Source organism: Euprymna scolopes, chromosome 5 (genome assembly GCF_053919585.1).
Source record: "Euprymna scolopes isolate OS-2025 chromosome 5, ASM5391958v1, whole genome shotgun sequence".
Classification (NCBI taxonomy): Eukaryota; Metazoa; Mollusca; class Cephalopoda; order Sepiida; family Sepiolidae; genus Euprymna; species Euprymna scolopes.
Genome location: NC_136486.1, coordinates 113,545,748 through 113,573,171, shown reverse-complemented (window position 1 = coordinate 113,573,171; position 27,424 = coordinate 113,545,748). Strand labels below are relative to the sequence as shown.

The window sequence follows — 27,424 nt, the reverse complement described above, 5'->3', positions numbered from 1 at the left end:
ATGAAAAAATTGTTATTTAAATGTAACTTTAGAACATTAATGCAACACAAATACAACAGGACACAATGAACTAGTTAATATTTAGTAGCATAGTCCTTCTCCAATTTGACAGTCTGCAATCTTTTGGGCATTTCTTGAATTAATCAGCGTCAATATTCCGGTAATAGGGCTTCCCACTTCTTTAATTTTTGTTCAAAGTTCTTTCAGATTTGAAATTTTATTATTGCGTACTTATTGCTGGATCAATAAAACTGTGGTCTGGAGATTGTGCAGACCAATCCAAACACTGAATATCATGCTCTTTAAGGAACCTTTTGACATTGCGAGCTATGTGAATGAGAGCATTATCCTGCATGAAGATAGGATTATCATCCAAATTCCAGCCAAAGTAGGGTAGAAAATGCTGTCAACATATTAATGTACTTGTTCTTAACTATAGAAAAAGAGAACTTTTTAACAAGATTACACTTGTTCGCTTTGGGGAGCCATTTCAAATCTGTTTCTGAGGATGCAGATTTTGATAGAACTGTGTTCCTTGTAAGAGGTACTTCTAGGACAACCATATTTAGGGGCATCACGAACACTGCTGTTGTTTTGGAGCTTTTGCACAGTCATTCATACCGTTTTCTCATCACATTTCAATCTGCAGCTGATTTCTCGATTGGATAAACCAGAAAGGTGGAGATTAATGATCTGATGATCACTAAGAGAAAGTCAAGGTATATAACTAAATGTTATGTTGTATAACCTAGTAACAACAACAATTACGATTAGAGATTATTTATTGCCTAAAAGGTGGATATTTTAAGCTGGTTTTAAGCTCATTTGTTGCTGCAGAGTTTCTTTATGCCTTCTCGATTTGAAGTTAATTCTTTAAATTGACGTGAATGCTAAAATACTTCAATTAAAAGTTAAATATGAACATGAAAATTATAGACAGATAAAAGGTGAATCAAATGAGGTACAAGTTATTTAAACAGTTACATTTAATTTAGCTTAAATTTGCAGTTTCTGAAAAAATGGGAAGTGCAAGCTATTTTGACATTGTACATTCTAAGAAAATGTTATATTTTTCAAACAAATCAATCACGCATTAGGGGATAAAAAAAGGGAAATTTATTTTTATGACCAAATTTATTTACATTCAAACAATTATTTACTGATGATAATGCTCAGGAGAATGGTCTAATAGAACAAATACTACATTACCACCACCCCAAAAGGAGCTAATACTTGGGAGGATGGTCTCATGACAACAGGACAGATACTACAAACACCCCTTAACATACACACACAAATTTAGCATTAAAACATAATATTGTATATTAATATAAATAATAATATAGGTATGCCTTTAGACAGATTGATATCAAATCTCCATCATGACAAGGTCTAAGAAAGATGGAAATGTTAAAGAGAAAGTTCCTTTTATTAGACCAACTCAAACGGTGACATGTTAGCGGTTACTATGGAGGTTCATTAAGTGCACAACCAGAGAAATCTATAACGATTCATCAATACCAAGCCTTTTATCAACAAGGAGTAACTCATTAAAATTATTTTTTTAACCTAATGAAAAAATAAGGCTAAAATAAGGGTTCTTTCATATGAGATACAAAAAATTAATGTGTTCCTTAAGTTTTTAAGAGTACAAATGAATCCCGATACCTGACGTTAGCCATTAGCCTTTAATTTAAGCTAGAAATTATTTTCAAGTTACCCACAAGTTAAAGCATTACAATAAGTAAATATAAGCATCATTTTTATCAAGATATGTCAGACATCTGTTGACATTACAACCCTTCGATATTTAAAAGTAATTTTGAAAACTTCAAACTGATAAACAGTAATTTTGGGCTTAAACTAAATTTTAAAGGCTAAAGTCAAGCATTATGGTTCATTAGCGCTGAACCAGAGGGAAACATTATCCCCCCCTTTTTTTGTATGTTCTGTTTGCCGTACTGAAGATTTAGCAATATGATTGGAAGGTGGGGTGGTCTTGAGATAACAAAAGATTTCAGAATTTTGCCAGGAATTGTATTTTTTTTTTATCTATTTTTTTTTTTTTTTTTAAATAAATCAAGTTTTATGGTAGAAATTTTAACATATTGACAACCCTAGAAACATTCTTAAAATGCTGATTAAATTCACACAAAAGTGTGAAGGTGTAGTATCTGTTTTGGTGCTACATTTTATCTTTTCTATCCTCAGACAGAGAAAAGTTTGATTTCTGTTCCAATCTAGAGTGTTCTATCCCACTCCCCACCACATCAAAAACTGACCTTGTGTCTAACTGCCATGTCAGAAGATAAATAAGGATACAAAATGTAATTTTTTGGTCTGTCACAATTCATTTGTAAATACACCCTCCCCCCGGGCCAATCGATCATTCTTAAATTTTAAAAAGGGAAAGGAATCATCTAAAAACTATCAGTGCTCGTTTTTCTCCTCCACAATCTGAAACTAGCTTTTATGATGTTATTCTAAAAGCAAGTTAAAAAGACATTTTTTGCTTAGACATACCAATTGTCTAAAACTATCACAATGTGTTTAACAGATTTAGACAGGTACTCCCAATAAGTAGAGCAACAACTATACATTCCATAAGCCAAGTTTATATATATATATATATATATATATATATATATACACACACACACTAGCAAAAGTACCCATCGTTGACTGGGTTACAAAAACAGCCTACAGAAAATGGACTCTGATTTATGAAAGTATGATAGGTTATGAAAAGGAAGGGTTGTAAAGAGATAGCTTCGAATTTGGGGGTATCAAATCCCGAAGCAAAATATGATAAAAGTAAAAATAAAATAGATAAACCCCATAATTTATTATACTATACCTGTTCACACTGAAACACTTATCACAATATTATGTGGATCTATATTAAAAACCTTGTTAAACTTTGTGACATATTTCCATTCTATGGAGGTCAGGTGCGAACGAACACCCCATAACTTTATTATACCATATTTCTTCAAACTGAAACATAATTATCAAAGTATACTTACGCAGATAGATATGAAAAGTCTTTATTAAAGTTTGTGTCTATTTCCATTCTATGAAGGTCAGGCGCGAATGCAGACCCCACAATTTTATTATACCATCCCTATTTAAGTTAAAACATACTTAAAAAAGTATTCTTATGTACATCTATATCAAAAACACTTGTAAACGTTTTTTCTTTTTTAATTTTAAAATTTTTTATTTTCATACTTGTGGACCAGGCGTGAACACAGACCCCACAATTTTAATGAACCACCGTTCTACCAGATCAAACATACCCATTCCTGTGTCTCGATACATCTTCTATCATTATATGTGATCAGTTTTTCAAAATAGTCAGCCATATAGGAGTCTATTCGTGACCACACACACAGACATTCAGCTTTATATTATAGATATGAGAGAGAGATATCAATTTGTATTCCTGTGTTTGTTCACAATTTGATTAATATATACAAAAGATCCGTTACTGTATTCTTTCATTTATTTCTATATATAGTATGATTCTTGCAAAATATACAATTAAGAGGTTCCCTCATTTGCATATTGCATTAAGGAAAATCAATTTTACTCAATAGCGGTATGTTAGTTAATGTTTCTAGCAAGAGAATTGTTTTAAGTGTTCTATTTAAAATTGTTGTTTAATAAACTTTAAATAACAATTATATTGATAATATATTTAATTTATTTGCAATTATTATTTCCAACATCGACCTTTTTAAAAACGGGTCGAGACTTATTTCCTATTTTAGAAACTTTGAAACTAAACAAAGAAAACAAACTCTTCACCAAATAATTTGGTAATCTCAATAAGTTTCTTAAAAAAAATAAGTCCGTGTAGAAAGAAAAATGTTTGGCTTTTTTTTATTTTTAAATAATCAAATAAAAAAAAAAACACTTATCAATAAACTGAAGATTTCATTTGTCTTTTTTATTATTCTTGAAACTGCTATAAAGAATTTTTGACCACTTCGAATGCAAACCTAAGCCGCACTTTTAGAAACAAAAAAATGCCCGCCCCTTAAAAAAAAAAAAAAAAAAAAAAAAAATTCATGGAATCTGCCCTCAGATTTAGGTACAGATAGAGAGAAGGGGAAAGTATTGGAAGTGTTTGTAGCTAAGCGAATGCTTTTTGTGACAGTATGAGGGGGGGGGGGATAGATTGAAAATCAGACAAGCACCTGCCATGAAAATAATGATAGAGAAGATAAAAATTTTTAGTCGCATACAAGCGACTCTATAAATCGGTCTGTCGGTCTGCCCGTAACACTTTTCTGCTTGGCCTTTTTGGTTAAGATCAAAGGTCTGTTAATAGATGCTGTTCTTAGCTTTCTAAGCTTTTCTTGGCCTTTTGGCCAAGAAAAAAGTGTAGTATCTGTTCTACAAGTTGTATTTATGTTTGTAACTTTGTGATATAAAGGGGGATCACTTTTCTGTATTAATTTAATGTAAAATGATCACCCACTTTACAACCAGTCAGTCTCAAAGCCATTCAAGTTATTCTCCAGATAATTCAACTTGTTTTTGAAGGAGTTCAGTATTTATTAAGCATTCAAGTCATTCTTAAGGTCATTCAGTTCATCCTTAAGTTCATTAAAGTCAATCTAAGTCATTTACTTTTTATTTATTTAAGTTATTTCAGCCCATTTTTCGGTCATTTTAGTTTATCTAAGAATTTCATGTCAATCCTACATTCACGCATTCATTCATTACATGAGAGCACGCAACTAATAGCTATCGGCCTTGCTAAGTACGTCTGTGCTGTAAAAGTGCGAATCAAAACAAAATTTAAGTATCTAATCTTTTCAACAGAGTGGAACATTTGTACTAGCATCTCCATAGCCTTATTTTCATGCATCACTTTCTATTTTTTTTTTTTTAATTCAATTTAAAGAGGCCTAACAAATGTTCATTTTGTTCAAAAGTCAAAACAATAAACATTAAATTACTTACTCTATTAGACTTTTTTGTTGTTTTAAATTTGTCTTTGTTCACATTTTTTAACCATAAACAGAAAGCAAGTTTTTTGCATTAGTTAAGTTCCCCACTTCTTTATTTACAACGCCATTTGGTAGAAGTGATGGCAGAAAAATTTTTACCTAAAAAAAACTGTATAAAAATACAACTTTTATTCAGTCTTTATTTGAACCTTTTTTTAAACAAAATTATGACCTTTATGATAAAAATATGTTTATGAACTATTTTTTTCATATAAATATTTATGAACTGTTTTTTTTTTTTTTTTTTTTAACGTTTATAATAAAAATATATTATGGACTGTTTTTCAAACATCAAATGTTGGTAAATTTTTTTTTTTTTTTTAACATCAAACAGTTATAAACAAAATATTTATGAGCTGTTTTTTCCCAACAATATGTATGTTATGAACTAAATGGCTTTGTAAATAAAGGTGTGCAAAACTTAACGCCATATAATTAAAAAAAAATTCATTAACAGTTTAATTCCTATTTTTATCTAGTAACTTAGAGTGACAGATTTTATTATTAGTCTCTACAGACTAATTTTTACGTACACCATGCTTTAAACAAACATTTATTTCTACCACATGTTATTTTACATGTGAAACGATGAATAAAAAATCTGATTACACGGGGTGGGGGGTGATGGGTCGGATGACTAGTGCTATCAGCTAGAATCAAAACCTAACACAAAATTTATAGGGTCCAAAGCCAGAGACGTTACCAGAAAGACACTGGCAACTTTTAAGTTCAAAATCTCAGTGACTATTGATCAGAATTTAACAAATAAAGGTTCATTGAAAAGGTAATGTACTGAATTGTGTAGTGGGCTATGTGACATTTGCCCTTAAGGTTGCACATTAAGGGGATCATCCATCATTCAAGATCTTATTTTTGACATTTTTTTACAACCATAAAATGTTTCAATCAGTCATTTGTTTTCCAATTTTGCATATGGATAACAAAATATCTGATAGTTCTCCAAAACTTCTAGCTTTGATGGAGGGGAGACTAAAACTTGCTATTATTTCAAATGATCTGAAATAACAGCAAAAAGAGATTTGATTCCAAATATTTCTCATACGTTATATCTCCCCTCTTCGGTTTTCATACATAATGTAACTTTTAGTGCATAATGATTATTTGATTCTGGAGATATTCATAATCATACTCATTTCCAAAAAAGGTGAGATAACATGAGAAATATTTGGAATCAAGTTTCCCTTTACTGTTATTTCAGATCATTTGAAACCGTAGCAGCAAATTTTAGTCTCCCCTTCAGCAAGGCCAGCGATTTTGGGGAAACGTGCATATATTTGTCCATGTATAAAAGACTAGTTTAAGTCGACTTACCATTTACAATTTCTAATTTATTTTAACCGACTGGGTTAGCAATTATTTCAACCATCATAAAAAAAAAATTTTTTTACAAATGGGGGGTGTCCACAAAAATGCAATCATTTGAATTGCCTAGCACAGCTATATGACCTTTCCTCTCGGAGGAGATACAATTTAAAGGGAAAAAAAAAAAAAAAAAAAATGGAGGCAAACAGATATAGTGAGTTTTATAAATGAGATTTTTTTTTTCTAAACTCAGGAGAATTAACTATAAAATTTTTCTTTTAATAAATCAAATTAGCATTCCTAACAGAGATTCTTGTATTACAGATAATTGTTACTGGATTATTTATTTGATAGAAAGAGTTTGGAAAATGGAATTCAAAACCGTTTATGAAAATATCCCAAGTGATTCAAAGTTATTATAGTTTAAAGGTCTGAAAATTGGGACACAAAAGTGATTGTTTGCATAAAAGTTAATTAAAATCAATGATCAATTCACAATTCAAAAAATAAATCTTTCTTTTAAATTGATTTTATGAGCAAGTTTCATAAAACTTGTTACAATTATCTAGAACTGTATTCTGTGTTTGCATAATCTGAATGACCATACTGCACTCCTCCTGTCTTCAGAGACAATAGATACTCCCTGAAAAGTTTAAGAGTCAAAAGATGCAAGGTCATCCTGACCAATTCCTAAGATTTCAAAAAATTAATTTTTTTTTAAGTCTTCCAATCTTCAGACTATTGTTTCCTGGAGCGGACTCCCTCTAAGTTCAAAAGTAGTTGGAAATCTTTTGATTTAGATAGCCTCAAATGAAAAAGTCAATCTGGTGATCTTGACTGCTTCATCTCCCCTTAAAGAAAACGAAACATTTTTTATCAACATCCCATGGTTATTAATAGAGAAAATGAACACGGCAGAATTTGTAACTGACAAAGAGTAATGAAAATTATAGAATTTTAATCCAACAATAGTGACTAACCTCAGCTCATTACTACGTACAGTAATAGCTCTAAATGTGAATATCTTTATGCCCCATTATTTTTTTTTTACTTTCCTAGCACTTTTCATGAACATTTTCTTTTCTTGCTGTTTTTATGCTTGTTGAAATAGGACATAACAGATAATCATTTCCCCACACAATAGCATCTATATTTGTATTCTGAAAAGTTTTCAAATTGAAAAAATATAGTTTTATTGCATTTACATAAGTTTCAGGACTATTTCTGCAAAATGTATTGATTTCAATTCTCGAAGTTATATTAAAAAACATTTTTTATCAAATACGTTTATTAATTTTATTTGGATTCTTCAGACTACTGTTCTTATCTTAGGTGTTATTTTCACAACATTTCAGTTGATGTACCCTCCGATCTTCATATCAAACTTCGGAAAATGCACAAAATTTCGAATGGAATCTTTTATTTAATCCAAGAAGTAACATGGTCTTGTTCCATAAGCCATGACCAGGTAGCAGTCCTAAGTAATTCACAATTGTATTTGAGTCTCACCCACACTGAGGATTGAACCTCCCAGAAGAGTAGTTTTACCATATACTTTATCCCCTATGCCACAGGTCCAGAAATGTAATATCAAAATAGGTTTAGGGGCATTTTCATAAAGACATGGCAGCCTTAAACAATATTATTACAAAGTCCTTAAAAAGAAAAAAAAAAAAATTATATATATATATATCTCAGAATGCTAACAAACTTAAAATAATTGCAGTTAACTGTCATATTTTCATCTACACATATGAAAAAAAAATTAAAAAAATAAGATCCTGCTTGTAGCTATACTTTTGCAAAAAAGATTAAAAAGAAAAAAAAAAGACTTAAATATTTTACATTTCTTATCATGAACTTGATATATGAAATAGATGATAATGTGACACAAAAATTACATACTGGGAAATATTTAATTATATTTCTAAACATATATTTTAAAGATTGGATTAGAATTAAGGAATTAATCACTCAGAATAGATTGCAATTAGAATTCACCATGTTACAAACCATGTGTTAAGGAGTTGACAATATTAATCAAAATTGTTTACTTTTTATTTAAGAACTAAAATGTACTCCATGATTTCAAGTAGCCTATTTGTAGTTGACAAGCAAAATTAGAATAAAACTCAGATTTTAATTTAAAAAAAAATAAAAAAATAAAAAGAGAGGGTGTATTTACTCGCCTCTATAAGGGTAAATATAGACAAATGACCAGTTTTTAATGGAGGAAATTCTAACCCCCACCTATCCAAAGGGCATTGGATTAGGGGGAAAAAAAAAGATTAAAAATTCCTTCATCTAAAAGGATTTCCCTTTAATCTTTACACATTAGGTTGAAGAATTTTTGGAAAAACTGTAAGAAGAAGAAAAAGAAAATCACTCTTCCCATACACTATCATTAGATCACTGAAGTTAAGAAATTGAACCTTGACAATACTAGATGGGTAACCATTTGGGAATATCAGATGTTGTATATCAAAGAAAGATAACCTCAATCCCCTCATGCAAAAATCAGAGGGAGGAGGCAACATGTTCCCTGCTCAGCATATACACTGCTTGTGAATTGAATATTTCTTAGCAACTTCGTTCTTCAGTGTTTGACTCAACTTTACCAGTGTGAACATAACACCAAGTACCTCATCTATATATATAAAAGGCAAAATGTGTGTGACCATTTCGTGTAGGTCTTCAAAAGGCTTTTCTTGCACACGGTTCCGATGTCGTTACGATTGCTTACAACTGTTTATACGAGTCCTAAATAATAATATGTATATGTATATCGTGATGGCCTAATGAGTAATGTCGCCCGGGGGGGGGGGGGGGGGGGTTCACACATTAATTTCCGTATGGGTTCGATTCTCATACTTACCTACCAAAACATTTTTTTTATTATTATTTAACCCCCCCCCCCCCCCGGAGTTTTGATTTACCTCAAGACACCCGGGCATCGCCGGGTACCCCTCGCTAGTCCCCAATAAATGTAAAAATAAACAATTACTTACCAACTTAATTGCAACATGTTCATTGTTGTATAGATTTTTACCTAAAAAATAAAAAAAAATATAAATACTAATACAATTCATTATCTTAGGTAGAAAATATACATACATACAAAGAATGTGAAAAATCGTTTAATCTTCAAACATTTAAATTTTAATGCTAGAAAGAGAAATTGATTTTTCATTTTCAAAGTTTTAGAACATCTTCCAGCTGGCCATGCTGAAAGTAAGAAAACAAAACATGTAAACTATTAAATATATATATATATATATATATATATATATATATACACTAGTAGTCCGTTCGGCGTCGTCCGGTCATAAAATACGCATAAATATATTTTAATTAATGCGAATTTCTTATTTATTATAAACAGAAATACTGTAGGTATTAAACGTAACATTAAATTCCTTTAAAAAAAATTTAAACAATAAAATGAAGTAAAAAAAAAAAAAAAAAAAAAAAAAAAAAAAAAATTAACAAAAATGGAAAGAAACTGGAGACATGTCCATGCGAATATTAATTTTTTTCTAAACAGTCCATTTCTTGTAAGTAAAAAAAAAAATAAATAAAAATAAAAAATACTCGAGCTGAGATCAAAACCAAAACCTAAAAACAGTGAGCCAAGTGCAATAACCATTAGACCAGCTTGCCAAAATCTTTAAAAAGTACTTTATTTTCAAACCTATTTATTCTTAACATAAGGAAACGTTTTATTGCAATACATTTTTCAATTTTAACCCCTTAGCAACCCTTTTTTCCGGATGAAAACCCGATTAAAAAGTTTTGTACACTTGAATACACTGTATACCAAATTTCAAGTCTGTAAATCAAAAATTCATTGGATCTGTAGGTTGAGAAGTGTCCACACACAAACACACATAACAGATTTATTAAATCTATTGTATATAGGGCAAGTGTGTGTGTTTGTATGTCCAGCTAATGATAAACTACAAAATAAACACCCACAAATTTGGTATGTTTTTAATTGGTGTTGCCCTGGATGAATAATATCTAACATCTAAAAGGAATTGTTTATTTTTTGAGGCTCAACTAGGCCAAGTTTCATCAGTTGTACATCTATTTCAAAATAAAATCCTTACTGATACCGCAAGCAATCTATTATATAAAAGAGAGAAAACAGTTGTCTGCGCGTGTGCATGTCCAACTAGAGAGGAACTGAGTGGGTGAAGGAGAAAGCAGAGATTGAGAAGAGAGGGAAAGAGAAAGAGACAAATAGAAAGAGGTCCAAAGTTTTAATAGAAATAGGCTACACTTTTGCCCCAGGCAACTTTGAGTAACTCTGCTAGTCTATTACATAAATCTCACCTGTCTGTTTAAATGTATGCATGTCTGCTTAAAACTTTCGACAGAGGCGAGGTGATGGATTTTCACGAGATTAATATCATTTTGAAGCTCGACCTTTCGGATGACAATATCGAAAAATTGACTAAAAACATTAATTCCTTCACTCTCAACTGGACACTTTTTCAACAAGGAGGGGGTCGCTTTTTTTGCCGATATTTTCAAAAGTCATCCCCTCTTTTCGATTGACTAGCCTTAATTTAAACCATCACCACTTCTGGTTTGGCGATGAACGCAACGCTAAAGATGTCCGGGTTTTTTTTTTTTTTTTATCACATTCTTTTCCTCCTTCGCGATACGAGTTCGAGCCTGCCTGCCTACTACCACTTTTTTTTTTTTTGCTCAACACACACCAAACACCCAGTCAACGCCAGGCGGGCACCCAAGCTAGTCTTATATAAAGTATAGTGAGATTTTATATTTAAAGGACAAGAAAAAGTTAATTAAAAGTTATAATTAAAAAATATTTCATCATTCATTTTACCATCTACGATTTTGTGTTCTGAAAAACAAACATTTTAATATTTAATCTTGTTCAATATTTTGTTTTTCATTAGTCAAATTTACAGTAAGTAGGAAGACAGTTTATCCTCACAATGGAAGTCCTTCCACTTTGCTCATATACACTATTTTCAATATTTAAGATAACTTAGTAAGCACTGGGTTCTCTTTTTTTTTATTATAACATTTTGTTAATTATGAAATTGTGAATAACTGAGAAAAATCAATTGTTAGAAGACTTGTTAACCAAGTGGTCAGGACTGAAAGAACAAACTCAAACACATTTATGCAACTTGAATTTCAGCACTTTGTAGAAAGATTTTAAATGAACTATTTTTAGTTCCTCAACTTTAGAACATGAAAAGAGAGAGCGAAAGTGAGTGAGAGCAAAAGACAGAAAGCAAAAATGAAGAGGGATGGGGGAGCATTATTTTTAAATCATCGTCTGCTCAGTAGCAAAGAAATTACAGTCTGTCTTTCTTTTTACAAGTTTGAAATAATACTGCAAGTGTCAGCATTTGCTCTGGACGTACATACAACAGAAATATGTCAAACTCCTAAAAATAAGTTTTAGGGTGAAGAAAGTTCAAAAAGTAATATCTCATACACAAATTCTTTTTGTTTATATTTTTTAAACAATTCTGCTTTCTTTTCAAACACCACCTCTGCTAATATTTCATAATCCAGTAACATTCCAGAGTCAGAAATCATAAACAGTTATTCAGATAGCATGCTAATAAATACACACCGTATCATTCCATAGACAGGTGTTTGCTATCGATAATTACAGTTCCAAAAATATGAACTTTGTAATCAGAGATTTAACTAACTAGATGCTTAAATACTTTCCTTCTCCATCGACAGCTAAGCACTTTCAGTTCCAAGTGATTTTTTTTTTATGTACCGTTAAGATGCCATCATTTTGGAAAGAAAAATGTTACAAGGGAAATTAATTTCCCCTTTTGATCACTTGACCCTCAAAATACTATTTTCCAGCTGTTTTGTTACATTTGGTAACATTTTGGAGATTCTGAACGACACAATTTATTCAACCTATAAAAATAAATGCATCACTATTTTACAATGTTCTAACGGCTTAACAATAAAAGTGAAAGTCAAAAGTCAGCAGTTTTGCAGGCATTGCCACTGCATTTCCTCTAGTCAGGTGAAGTCTACTTTTTTTTTTTTGTTTATTTAGAAAGATTTCCAAATAACTTTTTTTTTTTATCTGCCAACTCGTCACCTCTGCAAGTTCGTACAGGTTTGTAAGAGCCTTTTCTTCCCCCACCATACCATTATTTTAGTCAGTGACCACACCTCTGCTCATAAACAAAAGCATTTGGTCAATAACTGAAGCTTCCCAGTGTTTATTAGCTTCTTTTTTGTTTTTTTACTTGAGAATCAGCACTTATCAAGGCTCGAAGGTCACTCGAGGATACGGGTTAATGAATGTACGGTAGTAGTGTAGTAATCATTAACGGTTTTACTTGGGTAAAATTTGATTATTTATGGGAACGACTCAACAAGAACTCATTTACATTGGATTTAAAAGCTTCCATGTTGTATCCAACCAGGAAGCAAGCCAGCAAAACAGTGTTCCACAGGTGGGCAGTACTGAGAAATAAGTTTTGTTCATGGAATCTGCATATACATTTAGGCACAGATAGAGAGTGGAGGAAATCGTACATAGTGGTTTGTAGCTAGTATTATTAGGTTATTAGTTCAATTCCTGCTTTGATTTGTTCATATCTTTAAGCAAGTTTGGCTTTATTCATTGTATGGCATATCAACCATTTTTTTTATTATTTAACAATGAAACATACTAGCTATTATAAATGATTGATTATATGCAAGTTGCTTTTTACCAGTATAGTATTATTACATAATTGAACATAATAGGATTACAACACTGCATAGCAAATTCCATAAATCATAACTGTATGCATTAAACCAATGCACTCGCTTCAAATAGGGACAGCAGGACAAGAACAATTTACCTTCATAGATTCAATGAAGGATTTGGTTTTGAATATCAAAAAGGTTATTTGAGTATAGCAATAACTTGAAGATCCAAGAGCAGAATGGGCCAATTAAAAATAAAGATTAGTATTAATTTGCCTGTTAAATAAATTAAAATTCCTCATCTCAAAACCACAAAAACTTTTTTTTCACTACATACAAAACTAAAAATAAGAAAAAGAGACCGTAAAATCATTAAAATCGGCAAGGAGTACAGCAGTATTAAATATTAGGGTAAATAAGGAAAGCATTGATACATTAGATGATGAGAAGGTTTAATTTTTAAATCATTCAATTTGTTTTTTGTTTTTGTTTAAAAATAAAATTGGAACAGTAATAATACACTGGTTATAAATTTTAAGTTTTAAAAATTAAATATGGAGTAGTTTCAATTAAGATGGCATAGCAAGTCGGTTGTAAAGATAGGCTCGGAAGTTGGGGGTAGGATTGTTTTTAATTTCCGAAAAATCAACAGTTTGAATATTGGAAGGTCTTCAAATAAGGAGTTAGTGTAGGATATTTTGAAATTCTAGGAATCAGAATCTAACCATTTCACAATGTTGGTTTCAGTAGATGTTTGAAATATTCCATACATAATTTGAAAATAGCAATTACCGATAGTATGACACAAACAAAAGTACAAATGTATTAATAGATTTTCATAAAATGATTGATACTGTAAAGCACATACAGAAATTTTTTTAAAAAAGGTGAGAGAGAAGAGGATACTTTTCCAGTTTATGACCCAATCTCTGGCAACTATGTATCTGCATCTTCCAACAGGTTACATAAACAGCAGGAAAAACAGGAAAACAATTCAAGATGTGGCATTCTACTTCCCCGATGTTAAGAAGCCTTTCTATTTAGAAAGCCATTCTTAATAGAGACCGAGGGAGATTTTACGTTGACATAGCATGTTAAAAGTCATTTTCGCTTAAAAAACTTTTATTCTTGATTTAATGTTTAATTGAAACTATGAAGATCAACTATGTGTGGGTAGATATTGGAGTAGCCAATTGGATAATCACGTCAGCATCTTTCGGCTGCTTACATAACTTTTTTTTTTTTTTTTTTTTTTTTTTACAAAGGAATCACCACATTATCAAGGCCCAGAGGCCACTCAAGGATAAGGGTTAAAGAGTGTACAGTAGAAATTGGTCAATATAGTAATCATTAGTAATGAAAATTTGGTAAATTTAATAACTTATATGGAACGGCTCATCAAGAACTTATTTACTTTAGACTTGAACACAACCATATTGTAGTCAGCCGGAAAGCAGGAAAACGGAAGAAAATTCCACAGGCGTGAAGTTCTAAGAAAGAAGCTTTGTTCATGGAATCTACGTTTAGGTTTAGGCACAGATAAAGAGTGGGGGAAATTATTGATAGTGTTTACAGCTAGACGAGTGTTTCTTGTGAAAGTTTGGCGAGGGGGGACCATAGATTGAAGCTCAGTTGAACACTTTTCATGAAAATAACGATACATCAGAGACAAACTCGCAACATCTCTTCTGTGAGATAGAGGTTGCAAGGAAGAGAAAAGGACATCTCCTACGAGGCTACAAAGTCTATTTTGAACTCTATCAAGGCAGGACAAGTCCTTTCTAGCAGCTCCTGCCCAGATGTGGCAACAGTATTCCATCCTTGGACGTACCTGGCTCTTATATAGGTAGAGAATAGCATCAGCAGTGAGATATCTACTGGATCTATAGAAAGATCCGACCATTTTTTCCAGCGGCCTTGGCAACAGATTTGATATACGTGTTCCATTTAAGATCAGGAGTAATGGTCAAGCCCAGAAGCTTGTCAAAACTTGAGGCCTCCTGAAGACGAGAGCCATTCATTTCAATTGATGACAAATGTGGATTAGAATGTTGATGATGTAAAGAGAGAAGCTTGGTTTTAGATGCATTAAAAGTAACCAGCCACTCCTTTCCCCATTGTACTACGTGCTCAAGATCAGAGGAGAGAGAATTGGAGAGAACTTGGTCGTTTACTGTCTTAGATGTGCTACCATAAATGGTTGTGTCGTCAGCATAAATGTCTACAAATGATGTAAGGATATGATTTGGAAGATCATTAATGTAGATCAGGAAAAGAGTTGGGCCCAGGATGGATCCCTGAGGGACACCGGCATTAATACTGTGAGCTTCTGATTTTTGCCCCTCAACTACTACTCTTATGAACCTATCAGAAAGAAATGATTTAATAATTGAGAAGACTTTTCCAGCTATACCATAGCTAGCGATCTTATGAAGTAAACCTTTATGCCATACCCTATCAAAGGCTTTAGATATGTCAAGAGCAATTGCCCTAGAAAGCCTGCCAAAAGATGCTAATACAAAACTGCCAGAGATTGGGTTATAAACCGAGTAAGTATCAAAATAAATACTTTCTATAGAGGATGAAGGTTTCCGATATTGCACAAGAAAATAAAAAATAAAAATAATAAAAACCATACCAACATGAACCAATTATCACGAATATTGATCTGATGGTAAAATGTTTCTTTTTAATCAAACTCTTTAACATGGTGTCTTTTTTATTCTTATTTCGTAGTTGATTAATAAGTCTGAATTTAAGATGCCAACCATTCAATTTTCCAATCAATAAGAACTACTGAATGGCATTTTTAGTGTTTCTACCAATTGCCGAACTCTTTAACCGATCAACATAACAAAACATAACCAAAAAAAAATCAGGAAATGTCCAAACATAATTGATACTATTATAGAGTATAAAATGCTCTTGTTTAATATCAACACTCAGAATAATTAAAACCCCACCCCCAAATCATGTATTACTTGATAGTGCGAGTTTTCCTATTTCAATTGCTGGAATTGGTTAACAAGCAAAAAGGTGTATAAAAAGTTTCTTATTCTCATCAGTTTCTATTCGTTAGTGTTTTTAAAATAATTTCACATTTCCAATCATATTTTATATTTGTGATATTTAATACACACAATCTCAGTCTGTCAAAAGTGTTGAATGCAATTCAATCGTTTGTGGCGTTTTTAAAAATTGGCAAGACAAGAGATGCAGTGGCATTATGGGTAGTTAGAGAGAGGGTAACTAGTTTATATATGCAAGAAGAGCAAAACATGGTGATAGATGAGAATTCAGATGTGGAGACAGTATATCTAGATAGTGAAGCATTTAAGTTTGACCCAGAATTTTATCAACTTGATCATACCATTAGAGCACAGGGTGGAGAAGGTGATAGTGTGACTGCAGGAGTTAGGAGTGGATAAAGTAATTACAGGTAAACTGCTGCCATTATTAACTAGTTGAATATTACTATTGTCGATTAAGGGAAGAGTTGTGCATGTATACAAAGTGTGATGTATAGAAGTGAAACCTGGCTAATGAGGGCTGAGGACATGCGTTGCATGGAGGGACATGATATATGTGAAGATATGCTTAATTCTGATGGTTCTGGAAAAAGACTAAATATAAACAACACAGGGAGATGTGTGCAGAACAGGAGACTTTGATGATATAGCCACATTGAAAGAATGTATTAAAGTTCTTGGGTTAGTGTTTAGAATTTGAATAAAATAGGGTTAGTATGTAGAATTTGAATAAAATAGGGTTAGTATGTAGAATTTGAATAAAATAGGGTTAGTATGTAGAATTTGAATAAAATAGGGTTAGTATGTAGAATTTGAATAAAATAGGGTTAGTATGTAGAATTTGAATAAAATAGGGTTAGTATGTAGAATTTGAATAAAATAGGGTTAGTATGTAGAATTTGAATAAAATAGGGTTAGTATGTAGATTTTTCAAATATGTAGAACAGTCAAGATTGAGAAAAATCTGGCCAAAGGCCGGTTAAAGTTGTTCAACACATACTAACATATAGAACGGACATTCAACTGAACATGACACCAGGTTCTATTGTAATTACAGATGTTATAGACGTTAAAACCAACGTACCAGAAGCCTTTACATTTTATTTCTTAAATGTATCAAATTATATATTTCAATCGATCACTATTTTGCTTTTTAATTCACAAATCGATTATTTTGTTGCCCAATTTTCTTCTGATATGTTGATTAGAATTTAATATTCCATTTATTTATTTTTTTATTTTTCAATGTATCAAATATGTAAACAAATTCTAAATACTGTAAATATTATAACTAAGACTTGCTAAGAAAATTAAATGCTGTCAAAATCATTTCTTGCTAATTGCATTAATCACATTGACACTGATTCCCATAAGATTGCAAAGTTAAGCTACATAAAGTCTGGACAGTCATAAATGTGTGACCATTTGCTGTATGCAACAAAAATATTGAGTTTTCTAACAGATAGTGCAACTCATTGGTGAGAGTATAACTGTTGCTAACAAAGCCTGCCTTAGTTGGAGAAATGCAGCAAGAAAAGAAAAAGCAAGCCATTACAAGTTTAAAATGGTGAGCGTTTTATGCCACCATATTCTATTTTTGGTCCTTTGTGTACCTTATTTTTGATTTATGCAAACGTTTTGGGACAAATTTACGAACATGTCTCTTATGAGTAAAATATCAACGAGTATTCAATTAATCGGATACAAACAATCGTTTATGATAGGTATCGCATTTTTGTTTTGTTTTTATTAAAACATCCAAATCACAAGGATTGATTCAATGTCATAACCTATGGAATTAAGTATAAAATCCTAGTAGATTATTCTGATTATTTTTATCTTTTATCAAAATATTAATATGTAAAAATGAATGTAAAATTGTTAACCATAGTCAAAGGCAACCCAAATCTTCAACTTTCATTAGCTACTACACAGAGGTGTAAGGGATGTCGCCACACCTTTCTCAGAATTGCCCTACTAACAGTTAATTCTCACCTTCTAATGTTGAGTGTTAAGCAAGGGAAGAATCAAGTACCATATTTGAAGTTTTTGGTATGACTCAGCCAAGGATTGAACCTCGGTCTTCCAACCCATTAGCAAACACTATTATGCCAAGTGGGCTAGTTGAAAAGAAAGAGTATGGGTCGGTAATACACTATGAACAAGCTATGAGAAAACAGTAACATGCATAAGGAATCGTTTCCAATAATATTTGCATGTTTCAGCATTAACACATACTGTTTCACTTACTTCAATCTTTTAATTATTTTTTTGTTTTTTTGCTCCCAAATGCAGCAAAATGTTGCACAAGGTTGGAGGGGGGAGGGGCTCACCTGAGAGGGTATACTCTGATTAGATACGAAAATAGCTATGAATGGACTCCTCAGCATTCTTCAATAGGGACGGCTCAGAAGATCAACAATAAACCGACCATCCTCTTAACAGAATGGAATGCCTGAGAGAGAGCACTTCCTATAACCTAATCGGACCCTACAACATTCTTTGGAAGGGCCAGAATAATACCATGGTGAACCTTGCCTGGTATTATTTTTTTTTTTTTCATCAGTTAAATATTTTCTTTTATGGCAAAGCTAAATATGTGATTTTATTTTACTTATCAAAATAACTAGCTAGCGTTATTCTATTAATTCATTATAGATATAATTACAAACAAGAAAACTCTAATCCCTATAATTAATTTCATTTGAAAGAAAAATATTTTATATAGATCAGCTAGATTATAAATGAGGACCTTATTCCCTAAAGTATAAAGTAGTAGACAAGGGAGAGGGGATAATATGAAATTACTGTTGTAACCATGTCTACTAAAATTATTAATTCGATGGATATACAAAGGCGTTTTTTTTTTTGGAGGGGGGTGTTTTTCTTTTCAGATTTGGCCTCATTGATTCCAATGTGATTTTTAAGGTGAAAAATATGTCAACGTTACTATTGGTGACAATTATTTTAAAGGAAATGCAGTTGGAAAGTTAGTCAAAAACATTTTATTTCGCTTTGACTACTCATTTGTTAAGGATTCACAGCAAAACAAATTTAATAGATATAAGCCTGTATAGTTACCATAATTACTGGTTGTGAGTTAAGTGGAACTAAAAACATGGCTGACTACTTTACACATAACAAATATTCACGGTAACTTCACCAGATTATATTTTATATCAAGTACTTATGTGTTTATTTTAGTGTAAATTTGTCACAAATGAGTAACTAAACAAAAATAGCTTTTTTTTGACTAATTTCTTTTAAAATAATTTAGGTCGCCAATAATGTAAAAAAAAAAAAAAAAAAAAAAAAAAAAATCTTAATTTCTTCCGACAAGAATTTAATGAAAATCAGGCTTTTATACTTATGGCCAAATACAGGCCAAATCGAGCTAAATCCATATCATTGAGTGATGTCCTTGTTTCTCAGGAATTTATTAACTTTGTATCGGATTTTACTACAATATCGTGGGGTTTGCGTTCATGCTAGAGAGTAGAAAATGGACCTTTGGTTTACTTTCAATAATCACGTAACTCCCGCTTTCCTTATTTTGTTCTTTAATCTTTTCATTTCATGAGAGAGGTTTATGACAAAAAGATGCAAAAATTGCCGCTTTCTGGGTCAGAATCTATGTATCAAACATTTTTTTTTTTTTAGCTGATTACATTCAGTGGTTTTATGCCTTGTCTAGAGCGGTTTCCTTAAATAATAAATAAACTAAAAAAAAAAAAAAAAAAGGTTTTACTTATTTCGTCTACAAATTTAAACATTGAAAATTATAAAAAGTTAAATTTTAAAAAAAACTAAAAATAAAATATTTTTTTTAAAACGGGTTCAGGTATGGGATCAAGAACAAAGATACACAGGTGTCCTCATTCATTCTTGGGTAGGCAAAGCTAAAAAGAAGCATATTAATAATCTATAAGTTTTCTCCATCTCTCCTTAAAAAAAAATAAAAAATAAAAAAAATAGTCCAGTCTAATAATTCTAACAGTGATAAAAGATGTTTAGGTGAGTTGCTATAAAATTACGATTCATTTAAGTGGCGCTACCTACACCCATTTACCACTTTAAACAGAAAAACAGAAAGAAAACAAAAATGTTGAGATGCATTCAACAGCAAAAAGAGTGAAGATAAAAACTGGAAAGGAAGGAGTGAAAAAGACTATGACGGAACATACAATTATCAAAGACGGTTTAGTATTGTTTAAACCGAACAAGTGTTCAGGAGAGTTGGAGAAATGTTCAAGATTTTAACTAAACCGTAGTTCGGTATATATTAGAGTGTTCCAGTTTGTGAATCTGAATCAGGAAAGAATGAAATACAAAAACTGTTTTCAATTATTCAGCCGATGGAGAGACGAGAGGAAAATCCTTCACATTTGCTAAGCTCTAAAAATAGCACAGCACCACAGCAGTAAGAAGAGAACGGAAAGAAAGCAGCAATATTATGTCGGTAGTGGTTTGAGTGAAATAGCTGATAGAATGATAGGTTCAGAACAGCAGATTTGACCATATGGTAATAAGAGTATTAAGACAGTTGGAATTTTGCATTATTATTCAATGCGTCTTAACAACAGGACGCTAATCAGGATTTATACTGTATTCCTTTAAATATTATTCAGTAGACTATTTTTTGTTTTGTTTTTTCAAGTGAAACACACACACACACACACACAAGTGGCCTGGCAGGACCACAGGGGAGACAACCAAGCAAAAAAGCAAACTTAAGCAAAATTCATCGCAAAGCAGCAAAACTGAAGCTGACTTGTCAGGACACGCACACACACACGGAGGCAAATTTGGGCATATTTTATTGGTTTGAAAATATAGGTTCTTTTTTACAAATTGTCATAAAATTTCACCCATAGAATAAGATTATAATCTTCAAAAAGCCTGCAAATTTTTATATAGTTTCATCCCATAGAACCAAAGATATGAGCATTTCAATATTCAATTTGGCTACCAGTGTAGATATATCCATATTAGTGACCTGGCAAGGCCACAGGGGAGACAATCAAGCATAAAAGACCCTAAGCAAAATTCATCCCAAGGCGGCAAAACTAAAGCTGGTCTGCCAGGACACTATGTATACAAATCTAGGCATATTTTATTTGGGCAAATTTGGGCATATTTTATTGGTTTGAAATGTAAATGTCGGCTTCCTAAATATACTGGTAAGAAAAACAGAAGGAGTGCGCTCCACGAGTACGTCGAGGAATGGCAGCATATTGTCCCTTTCTTCCTCCATTGTGAATTGCAAAGATGGGTGGAGCTTATTTAAATGTTGGAAAAAAGAACAAGCAGCCTCACGTGACTGAAAGGAAGCAAAAGTGTCGTCGACGTACCGTACATAACACCAAGGTTTCGGCACGTTATTAAAAAGCAGACGTTCATAAAAACCAACGAAAATGTTTGCAATACTAGGACCTAAAGGACTGCCCATCGAGACGCCGTCGATCTGTCTGTACATCATATTATCAAAGCTAAAAGCAACCGACTTAGTAGCCATCTCCATTAGTTCGATAAAAACGTTTTCTGGAAATCTTGGGGTCTCTGTAGGACCACGATACAGAAAGTCTGCGCAAATGCCTATAGTTTCGTCTAGGGGGACATTTGTGTATAAACTGGATATGTCGAAAAAAAAAAAATATATATATATATGCGCAATATCCATGCCACTGAATTGCAGATTTACAAGAAATTCAATTCAAAGTTGCTGAACAGGTCATAGGTAGTTGATAGAAAAAATCCAAAATTAATGATAATAACACTGATAAACTAAGGTGTGACAATTCAAAGATCTCATTCCTAATTGAAAATTGTTTTTTTACACTTTGAACATCTCCAGCAAACTATCTAATTTGGCTTTTGAATAAGTCTGCATGGACATAGGATGGCCACATGAACAAAACTTGTTTTGGGCAACTAATTTTTTTAATCTAACAATATTGTACAGCTGAATCCTTGAAAAAAAGATTTCTAATAAATCAAATCTGGGGGTGTTCCGTAGCCATTATAAGAACTTTATAGTGCTAATAGCGGGAAAAGTTAGGTCACGTGGCATCCCATCAATACCTGTTTCTTGGAAAGTGTGTGTGTGTGTGGGGGGGGGATAACATTTACCAAAAAGTAATATTTCGTTTAATCTGGATAATCTCTCAAAATGGCAAAAAATAAGGGGGGGGGGGGGGTAATCGCAAATTAATAATGCGCCAAAATTCACAGCATATTCATGTTGACACACCGGTTCTCATCAGATCGGCAACATTGAGCCTGGCTACTAACAGATGGTGATCATTTGGGAATTTTAGGTACTGTATGTGCTTTCCCCTTGTTTTGTCATTGTTTCCAGTCGAACTGAACTTCCACTTGCCACAAAAATTCCACGCACAGGCACCCTTACAGTGGGTATTCATAATCTGTCAAGACTGAAGGAAACCACATATTCCAATACTTTTGTTATTTCAGTATTGTTAAAATACACATCTTTTTATACTGGTTTTAATATATTTGAATAATATATAGATTATAGTGAAACAGCAACTGATTTCACAAGATTGATATCAAATCTTAAAAAAAAAAAAAAAAAAAAAAAACATTTTTTTTTTTATTAAACTCGTATTTATTTACATCTTCTACAGAAGGTCAGATGAGGTTTGCAAAAGGCAGCATCCTAGGAACCACACACTATGGCCTACAAGCAATTCCTGCATAGCCCCATCGGCAATCTCTGGTAAAGGACCCTGTAGGGATTATTATTAAACTAACCTCTCTTCTCAAAAACAGAAGGCAAAACCGAGGAGGGTGGACATTTTATAACTACACAAAACCATACACAAATATACATTTGAAAACATCTCTTTAACATTACTCCGGTAAGAAATATGCACAAAGACATGAAGCTAATTGTTAAAATGTTTTTGATTACTGATAAGGGTATGACCCAAATGATTCCGACAATCTTACTTATAATTTACGGTTAGGACAATCAACCAATCAGAAGCCTTCAAATTTATTATAAAAAAATATCGAATTTTCAATTCAATTCAGTTCAGTGTCAACCTCTGTCTTGAAACGACTGAGTCGTGACTGCATTGATTCTTCGCCGCCATCTTTGTTAATAAGAATTACTCAACACTCAAGATCGTGGCTGCATCGAGTCTTCGCCAATTAGATTTAATACCGCCATCTTTGTTCAATATAATGTCTCAACACTTAACAGGTTTATGGGCCCAGCTAATAGCTAAAGGAAATATAACATTTATATTTGTTTTGTAATGCCATATCTGTGACTTATGGAAGATAAAAAAAAAAAAAAAAAAGTGGGTTTGTGAGTGGGGGGGGGGGTGTATTTTCATAGTTTACTATGTTCTATACAAAACCTGAATGTTGTCTCCAAAGAAAAGAGAATGATCATAAAACATGAGGTAATTTAACAAGAAACCCCTGATTAACGAAGAAATCCCATGTAAATAAAATCAAAATTAAATCTACAAAAATAAAGATTGCAAACTATAAAGAGGTAACACGAATTAACTACTAAACAAGATAACCTAAAAGGCAATTTACTAAAACAAAAGAACTTGTTTATTTTGTTTTAATGACATGCACAAAATCCGACATACTTGTTGCTATCCTACTTGTTTGAGGACAAATTGTAAACAATTATAGAATCTTAGATACACTTTCTTCCAAGAAAATGGTAACTTAAAAATAGAAACACAACAGAATATGGTACAGTTTAGTGGCTCAGTAATAAAAAAAAATAATAATAATTTGAGCAGATTTTGTAATAACATTGCAATGTTATTGTCATTTATATTTATATTATGTCTGGAAATTAATATTTTTGATCCAGAAAATTGGATTTTTTTTTTTTTCTTTGCCATTATGACATGAAAAAGCTATTTTAAATTAATTTTTAGGTACTAGTGCACTTATTGATCCATACTGAAATAATAACGTTAGTATTTAAAAAAAAAAAAAAAAAAGCCATTCTTAACATGGGCAGGGGGGTGTTTTGTACCTATTCTATACAATTGAATAAAAAAAATATAAAATTTTAATTAAACTTGGGAATACGATTTTAAAAAAAATCGCGCGGATCAATAAGTGCACTAGCACCAATTTTTAAAACCTTTTAGCCCTCCAAAAATATCTCTTATATAAAATGAACTTTGTGTGTGTGTGTGTTCATTCCTTATAGACTTTGCAATGGTTGGGACGATTTTTATGAAATTTCACACAAATATACGTCATGTATCTGACAGTGTTCTTAGATAGGTTTTGTATCAAAATGTCTGGATAAGTATGGATAATCGAAAAAATCCAATTAAAGAAGGAACAGGCGATTTTGACTAAAGTTAACACCTTACACAGCTTAACATCACAACTCCATTTGAGAAGTTTTATCACCACACAAGCAAAAAGGTCCGACATATAAAATCAACAGTAGGTTCTTTGATATGACAGGGGGGGGGGGCATTTGAAATAAATGTTTCTGCTTAGAACACAATTGAACCATAATACTTAATTTTTGCATTTTAAACTTTAATTCAAGCTGTTATATAAAAATAATTTTATAAAATCAACAGTATGTTCTCTACAGTGCAATGTAGACTACAATGTTTTGTAAACTAAGTCACTGTGGGGGAGGCATGTGAGGTTTTCTCCCAGTGCACTGTCATGGTTCTCCAACTAGGGCAAGCAATCAATCGATAATGGGCGATTTCACCAATTTCGATGACAATAAAAAATATGGGAGGATGAAACCTTGGTTGATCATTATTCAATTCTGGACAATGTTGGGTCTCCCTGCTAGTTAATATTTGTTTTCATGCATTTATTTAAGTATGACAATTATTGAAAATCTATACGCACAAATCAAAAAAAAGAAATAACCCTTTTTTTTTTTTTTTTTTTTTTTTTTTTCAATTAAAGTTGATAAACTAAAATTGAATCAAAACTTGTCGAAGTGAAAGAACCATCTATTGTATAAATAGTAAAACTGAATTCTTCTTGCATCATTTTGGCGTCGATATTTCTTTCATCGTTGCATGTTCGGAAATAGAACAAAAATGTATGTAAATTAGATTCACAAAATAATATTTTTTTAGTTGGATATATGTAAATATTTCATTCCATGCTTGTTCTGTATGAATAGAATTTCTCATTCTACTACTTAAAAACAAGTCATTTGTACTGATAATATTCTGGTTTTAGTTTACCGGCATGTAGTTTTGTTTTTCGGCAAACATTACACTTTTTTCCCCCCTAATCTAAAATATTGTTTCAGAAAATGAAAGTTCGAAAACGGACAAATGTTCATGGTTGTTGCATAATAAAGGATGGGATTATTTTGTTTAATGGGATATCAACTTTCATGGTCATTCAGTGATAGGGACCTCTTTTCTAAAAATGTTTTTCTTTAGTAAACAAATTCTAAATAGTACAGTAATTTCGCAGTTCAACCCATAACGTGGTTGAATTAAATGTTTATACCAATACTTGCTATGTGACTATACACGTAGGTTGAACTCTTTCCAATGACTGAACTGAATTTCCTATCTGAATGGTTTATCACATCCTGTAAAACTATTCCTCAGTTGACCGTCAGATTCCAGAAATATTTAGTGTCGAAACTTTTTCCAGGTCAGAGCTCATATTGCTTTGTAAGGTTTTCACCTGTGCACGACATCGTTTTGAAAATAATAAAATCCGCATGCATACAATCAGTCAAAAGATTATGTACACGTGTATGAAAGGTGGGTGGATGAATCACATGCAGTTTTATCAAATTTCAGGAAGTACGAGTTTTAAATAATGCAGTGTCATAATATGAAGGTTGGTTGGTTGGTTTTGTTTTACGGCATATCAACCCTTTTCGGGTTATTTAATGCCGAATCCAAAGATTTAGAAGAAAAAATGTTTTTTAATAGAATATATTTGTTGTTTTCACGTCGGTTTCTATTCAACCCATAGTTGGGACCCTAACAGGTACTACCATTCCAGGTCAGAGTGGACCTGGGAGCAATGGTAATTAAAGGGTGTCATAATATGAAATGATGCAATGTCATAATATCAAACAACCGATGCAAACAGTTTGTTGTTTGTCAATAATTCTAAACGTGAGAAAATGTCTCCGAAAGTTAAAAGAGATGTGCCGTTTTCAAACTCTGTAGGCATGTCCACATGTTAGAAACATAGGGTTGTTGGAAGGAGGGTTAATAATGCTGTCGGGTGTTTACCGGATTAATTGCTACGCGCTAGAGCTTTAATGAATTCAAGCCCAGGGATATGTATGTGAATCGTTTCCAGACCTTGGATTATTTCTCAGCAAGATATAGGCACCAGAATAATGTGAATTCTAAGTGTGGTCATACAATAGCTATACACATTTTTCAATCAATAACCAAACCAATCAAAGAACGTTGAAATTAGTATGTGGCCAGTTCATCTCACGTTCATAACACAAAAACATTGTCCATCAAACATACCCAACTAGTGTACACTGTTCGATTGCAGCTGGTCAAGTTCTATAACAATATGGCACAAGGTGATTCTGTTCAATGCATTTGCATGGCCCCAGAACCAATTTTTTTTAAATTCCTTCACACGGATAAGACGGATTTTTTTTTTTCAGCACTGGCAATTCAAGTTTTGTAGTTTTTATAATGCAGTAAGGAAATATTTTTATAAACGAGGTCTTGTCCATTTTATCAAACATACGATTTCCACTTCCCATGGTCCCTAAAAGTCAAGATAATTCTTTGTAAATTTGTTTTGTTTGTTGTATGGCATTCACCCGAGGAGGATTGAACTGGCTTCCTCTGAAGAAGGAGGAAGTGTGTGTGTGTGGGGGGGGGGGGGTAAATTCACAAGCAGTCCTCAGTCGCCTTTAGTGAATTAATACCTAACAACTAATGGAAATGTTATTACTCATTTGGCTAGGCAACAGACCACACTCATTTAAGGATCTAAAAACAATGTGGGCACAACCACTACTGCAAATAGGGTATGTAACTATTGTACTCCAGGGTCTGGTGGTACCGTGCCTAGATAAGATTTCATTCCAGAATATTTATTAACAGAACTACATCAAAATACACTTTTCTGACCACAATAGTAACTCATGATAGATGTATACAGAAATTGGTGCATGGTCAATTGATCTTATGTGCATGATACAAAAAAAAAAAAAAAAAAAGTGTCAATCAAATATATCGAACTCATATACACGGTTTGACTTAAGTTGCATAACTGTAGAGAAAGATTGATCACAAGAATATCCGCCATTTGGTTGAGCGTCTGAACATTTTCTACTATATTCAT

The 27,424-nt window shown here is 32.2% G+C and overlaps 1 protein-coding gene and 1 pseudogene across 24 annotated transcripts in view; one reads left to right on the top strand and one right to left on the bottom strand.

Moving 5' to 3' along the window:
- The window catches only part of LOC145276958 (casein kinase I-like), a 464,141-nt gene that overhangs the window by 303,464 nt on the left and 133,253 nt on the right, over positions 1-27,424 (bottom strand). For all 24 annotated transcript variants that reach the window (XR_013868064.1, XR_013868063.1, XM_080128500.1 and 21 more), the window contains exon 2: positions 9,353-9,393. Coding sequence is in view for 22 of the 24 variants with exons in the window: in XM_080128500.1 (XP_079984626.1) it covers positions 9,353-9,393 (41 nt within the window). In the remaining 2 variants the exon portion in view is untranslated. The remainder of the gene's footprint in view (positions 1-9,352; positions 9,394-27,424) is intronic.
- Positions 4,357-4,487, top strand: LOC145277308 (U2 spliceosomal RNA; annotated as a pseudogene).